The sequence below is a fragment of the Tachysurus fulvidraco genome, chromosome 3 (genome assembly GCF_022655615.1).
Source record: "Tachysurus fulvidraco isolate hzauxx_2018 chromosome 3, HZAU_PFXX_2.0, whole genome shotgun sequence".
Lineage (NCBI taxonomy): Eukaryota > Metazoa > Chordata > Actinopteri > Siluriformes > Bagridae > Tachysurus > Tachysurus fulvidraco.
In genome coordinates, this window is record NC_062520.1 from 17,109,158 (window position 1) to 17,115,504 (window position 6,347).

The 6,347-nt window shown below is 40.1% G+C and overlaps 1 protein-coding gene across 1 annotated transcript; it reads right to left on the reverse strand.

The window, feature by feature from the left end:
- Nucleotides 1–346: 346 nt before the first annotated feature.
- neurod6a (neuronal differentiation 6a) lies at nucleotides 347–3,638 on the reverse strand. The gene is made up of 2 exons (XM_027149007.2): nucleotides 3,499–3,638; nucleotides 347–3,064 (listed from the first exon to the last, which is right to left on the reverse strand). Exon 2 carries the CDS (start codon nucleotides 3,052–3,054, stop codon nucleotides 2,038–2,040), a length of 1,017 nt encoding a protein of 338 aa, XP_027004808.1. The 5' UTR covers nucleotides 3,055–3,064; nucleotides 3,499–3,638; the 3' UTR covers nucleotides 347–2,037.
- Nucleotides 3,639–6,347: the final 2,709 nt, after the last annotated feature.

The window sequence follows — 6,347 nt, forward strand, 5'->3', positions numbered from 1 at the left end:
AATAACAACTGCATTTATTTAACAACTGCAACAGGAAATAAATGTTATTAGAGATTAAACAACTATGCCTCAATTACCGAAATATTATATAGGCCTACATCATTTAAATATATCATAAAGGCACAAATTATATTAATTATATTGAGCAACATACAACAACAACAACAGCAGCAACAACAACAACAACAACAACAACAACATCAACAATAATAATAATAAAAGTTTGAAAGTGATAATGAATGTTTGAGGCAGAATGACAACTGTTTGATTATTATTATTATTATTATTATTATTATTATTATTATTATTATTATTATTATTATTATTAAAATGCGACTTCTACTAGGTTGGGCATAATAAGTTACATGAATAGAAAACGAATTTACGAACAATACTCAATTTAAGTTTATTTATTTTTACAAAACAACTCAGTGGCAGTGTACAAATTTACACAGGAACAGCTTCAGTGCATTCCTTAGCGTTTGCACAAAACCTCTCGGCGTATAGTGTTGTGAGAAAGATGTACAAGATTTCACCACTGAAAACATCCATTACATTGCATAACTGATGGGCAATAATCATTAAGGCAAGGAATTCCCATGACATGAGTTCGCTATACATGACACAAACCTTTCAAACAAAACATTTTACATGCTTCAATAAACAAAAACTGCGAATAAGTTTAAATAGATTTGTACTGTGATTGTTTCGAGCCTGTGCGCAACATCTCCATCTCATCTCCATCTAAACTGACTGTACATTATAAAAAGATACAAACAGAAGAAATATCGAACAAACTGTTGAATAAATAACTTACATTATGAAGCTTTAAAGTTTCCAATTCTGATTAATTTGATGTCATTAATTTATTAACACAACGCTTGTTACTTTTTGTGCGCACTATGTAGATAGGCCTGTAGAAAATTCTACAGAGGTGTGAACTTGTTAGAGCTACAACACCTATAATAAATTAGATTGTCCACGTCCAGAATTTTCAAGGTCAAACACACAAAAAACTAAATGTTAAACATAATTAAGACCACAATTAAGACCTTATTAAGCTTTGTCAACTTGTTACTTTTAAGGGATATATATATTTATTTATTTATATTTGTATATATTTTATAGAAGTTCTTTACTGAAGATATGCAATAGGCTATAAGCCAACTAATCAATCCAGACATTCAATCGTTCACACATTTCACATGTTAAACAGGAAACGAACAACAGACACTAAAAATGGTATCTTTTTTCCTTGTAAAATTAAGATCAATAAAATAAACTCTGGAATGTAAATAAATGGAAGTACATACATAAACACATAAATTGTCAGCAGTATCCCACTTGTCAACTGATAGAAATAAAAGACGTACTGTACCGATGATCTGGATGCTTTGACATCAGGCTATTTAACTGGACAAATGCAGGGCCTGGAGACGTTATCATTGGTTTTGTCTTGTCACAAGCCCGTGTGTTGCATAGATGCCTTTGCATTTATTGCTCTGTTTTTTGTTTCGTTTTTTAATTCCAAACTTGCAAAATTAAGAGCCTTGGTTTTTATTTTGATGTTTTGGCTGGGGCGTTATTTTTTTTTTATTTATTTACTGCTGTAAATTTCCATGAAGTAATGAAAAGTGGAGAATTATTGCAGGATACTCAAGTGAAAAAACAAACAAACATATACAGTAGTAAGCCTACATACAGACTCGTTATATAGATTATATCCAACGTGTCTGATTTTGCAGCATCATGATATTTTTTCTGTTTCTTCTTGTTGTTTTTTTATTATGATATTTAATTAAACTAAACAATGGCATCGTTTCTGGTTCAGTTTTTCGAAGACATTCCACGCCCTAAGCAAGTCACTCCATCCAGTTAAGTCGAATACATAAAACATCAGTTGGCCTACAAGCAAAAAGCTCCTAATGGAGCGCGATGTAAATAATACATGTTGTGGGCTTGAGTTCGTTGTTTTCAATAATTACCCCAAAGTCAAAGAAAGAAAAGGCAAGGGAGAAGTTGTTTGCTTTTCCCAGTCTAATTATGAAAAGTGGCGTTTAGTTCATCTTGTGCAGGGTAGAACTGGCCGCGCAGGTGGAGGTCGTAAGGGAAGTGCAGGTCGGAGGAGGCGCGCGCCACCGCGCTCTGGCTAATGGAGGAACGGCCCGGTACAGAGCAGTAGCGCATGCCGTAATGGCAGCTCTTCCCAAAGTCACCCGGCTCCTCGTGTTTGAGCGAGAATATCCCGTTGAAGTTCAGCGGCGGGCTAAGCGGTCCGTCAAATTGCGGACTCGCGCACTCAGGAGATGGCGACTCGTAGAATGACTCGTATGCACCACAGTAGCCGTACGGCCTGAAGGGTTTGACACCGTCCGCCCCGCTGCTGCCGCCACTTCCGCTGTGCCCGGTAGCTGCCAGGTCGTCGTGGTAGGCCGGATACACAGCGTCGTATGGCGATCTGGCTGAGAAGGACGCCTCAGCGCCGTGATCGGAGATGAAGCTGCGAGCATTGAGCTGCAAGCATCCTGCCACTAGGTTGGTAGTGGGCTGGGAAAGGCCCTTGCACAACGTCTGTACGAAGCTCAAGAGGTCAGGCCTCTTACCAGTGCTGAGGATCTCCGAAAGGGCCCAGATGTAGTTTTTGGCTAGACGCAGAGTCTCGATCTTGGACAGTTTCTGCGTTTTTGAGTAGCACGGCACCACTTTGCGCAAGCTGTCCAGCGCGTTGTTGAGGCCGTGCATGCGGTTCCTCTCTCGCGCGTTGGCCTCCAGGCGCCGCATCTTCACGCGGTCGACCCGCTGCTTGGTCAGCTTCTTTTTGCGTGGCCCTCGTCGTCGTGGCGCGTCGTGCTCGTCTGGGCCCTCGTCCCGCTCGTCCTCGTCTTTCTCCGACTCGTCGTCGTCCACCAGCTTAAGGTCCGTGTGCGAGAGCGGCTCTTCTTTTTTGAACGCGTCGTGTTTGATGACTTTCGCCTCGCCCACGCAGTCCCGAGGAAAGTTTGCCACGAACTGAGTGTCCATCATCACTGGCTCTTCAAACGGTAAAGTCAGCATTGTAGTTTTGCTAGAAATGGTGGAGAAATAACAGCTACTGAATGGCCACGAAAGGCGTTTAATGCACGACATTTAACATAATCAAGCTCCTGCGCACAGTAAACTGTCTAATTTTTTTTTACCCCAAATTTCGATTCTATAAAAGCTCACCTAAACTAGTGGCAATTATAAGATCAGCTGACATACCTGTATATAACCGAGAAATACAACTATTCGTATAAAATATGGCAATTAAAGTTATTAAATTATAAGGGGAAAATCCTGTAGGCAGAGCTGTCCACACAGAACAATGTCAAATCATCCGTCTTCTCTATTTGGCATCTTCTTGCAAAGCGTTTGCTCAATAATTCTTCAAAATGCGCAAGTTTGAATGGCATAGGAAACATGACAACACACGCGCGCGCGCACAATAGCACGCTGAAATCACGTTCACTTTCAGCCTACCTGAATCTTCTGGGTCAAGAGGCGATGTACATTTTTCTCAGTGTTAAGAACTTCTCCTGCCTGCTGCAGGCGCGCCCGGCCAAACGCGGTTCTCTCACCTCTCCGTCGCTCTTAGAGAAATGACACCGATGCCAACTGCCAGAGATGGTACCCATGCCATCTGCTGCTGACGTCACGTGGCAGTGGCTGTCACGTGATTTGGTCCCTGGAGACATTATTTCTCCCTGATCATCTGGCATGCCTGTAGCTGAGTAGCACTGGTAAAACCAGAATAAAAACAACAGCAGAGAAATACCTCACACCATTAAAAATAAAGATTTAATAAAAATATCTGCTTTCAAAAAAAAACTGATGTTATGTTACAGGGAAATAACAGAAAATTGATTATTGATTATGAAAAATTGATTATGAATATTGATTATTTTTTGAAGAATACTTATAAAACCAGAATGGTTAGAATCAGAACAGAAACTGTTATTCTGTTATTCAAAAAAGGTCCTCATGACAGCAAGTGCTGGATGATTGATAGCTGTTGTCTCCTGGGTCAATCCCATCAAGGGCATTTGCCAACTGGCTGAGCCTGTGCTGATTCTCACCATCAAGGCCATCCAGAGTTGACTTTCAGCTGAATGTCAGTACGAAGACAATCTGATTAGAGAGATAGAAAAATCAGTGGGAAAATGCTTGAATGATATGCAGGGCAGAAAGAACAGTAAGATTTTATAGCCATTTGATATTAAAATTAGAGAAAAATAAACGTCCATTGGTTCTGCCTTTCACATGATGCAGAACATAATTGTTTTGTCCTTGCTGTTCCAAGCATTTGTTTAAAAAGGTCTGAAACTCATCCAGACCCCCTGGACTGTCTGTAGTCTGTATTCCCTGCCTGTCCTGTCCCCCCCCCCCCCCCCACACACACACAAATATACTAATGGTGAAAGAGAGACAGATTTTGATCTGATGGCCTTGGTGACTTGTACATCTGGCCGTTCCTTGTAGCAGTAATTGGCCTGCGCCGTGACTCTTTCCATGCTGAGACATGACACCCATACATTCCATTATCAGTGAAAGCTCCTGCAGACACACACACACACACACACACACACACACACACACACACACACACACACACACACACACACACACACACACACACACACACACACACACACACACAAAACCTTGCTCATTTATTATTCACATCAGAGTTTGTGAAAATGCCCCAGGTGCTACCTTGCACAGATTTGAAAGGCGGTCAGAAATGCCAAACCATGAATACACGGCAAACAAAAACATACACATAATTATTGCTTGTGATTATTCTGTTGTTTAACCTGATGTTACAATATTATGTCAACAAAGACTAAAAAGAATCATTTATTAGACATAATTCTCTGTATTATGCAATTGTTGTCACTGAGGTTATGATGAAGTTTGTTATACTGTGTGTATTTTGCAGTGAGTTATTAACAAATGTATTAATGCATGAGTCAGTTAGATCAAGTTAACTTAGGCTAACTTATTCAAAATCTTTGAACTCCTTAAATTCTGATCTTATTATTTAGATCTTCATACCAAATTCTAATGTTTAAGTATTATTCAACAACTTTTATTAAATACAAAGAAACTAATGAAAAACAATTATAGTTTTGACAGTGAGATATTTAAGCCCTTCAAGTGGGTTACACTGCATTTAGTAACACGTAACTTGCCTCATGTGTCTTCTTATATGGTTGTTTTTTTGTGGTCTTACACAGCACAGATGCACATCAGACAGACAAAGACACACACACACACACACACACACACACACACACACACACACACACACACACACACACACACACACACACACACACACACACAAACAATAACAATAACAGCAACATAAATTGTTGCCCTCCACCCTCTCATGCCTCAGCTGGTGACGGGCTTTCTGGTCCAGTACACACACCAACATCTGATGAGTCAAACTTCCTATTTCAGACTAATCACTTGACTGCACTAATTGCAAATGCAAATATGCAAATTCATATTAATTAATTACTCTGTTAATTAGTTCTCTGGTCTTTTTGGGCAATAAATCACGGTGCGGGAGAAAGGAGAAACTGCAGGCCCGGCCTATTTCGCATAAAAAATTTAGCAAGCACACTTAGAAATAGACTCTGCCTGCTGCCAAAAAAAGAATAGAGAAAAGCTCCCTAAAAGCGATACGTGGAGTTGACGCCTGCTCCCCAGCATCACAGGCCACAGACCCAGCAGACAAAATGAGAAGAAATGGGGCTTTCACAGGGAGAGCACATGTATCAGACACGCTGTCTGCCAGTGATTTAATTAACACATTATCAACTTTTAAGACAGAGGGATACCAGGCCCAGGATGCAAATGAAGGTAGTGATGTTCACACATCAAGTGGCATGCGCACACACACACACACATACACATGAACACACACATGCACACATGCAAAGCAGACGCTCATTGAGATTAGCTCTGCTAAAGATGGCCTTTTGAGAATCTCAGCTGCCTGCTTAGCCATGACACCAACTGGATAGTGAAGGGACCTACTGCAGAGGAAGGCTTTTATCTGCAGGTGGGATGTGTATCATATTATATTCCACTTGCATACTGAAAACATATTTGTAGTTTTAATCAGGGAGAATATCAGGGAATATAATTTGTCATGTTTCTAGAATTGGAGAGAAAAGACCTGTATTAGAGATTTTTATTAGTTAATGCATTTGCAAGTCATTAATGTTTTTCAATGTTATGTGAGTAAACTCCGGCATGATGTTGTTCTATCGATAAAATATAATAAAATCAAATAAAATCAACCCAGACAGGTACAG

What these genes read in the sequence shown, in the direction of transcription:
- neurod6a (XM_027149007.2), bottom strand. Translation starts at nt 3,054, where the DNA reads ATGCTGACTTTACCGTTTGAAGAGCCAGTGATGATGGACACTCAGTTC.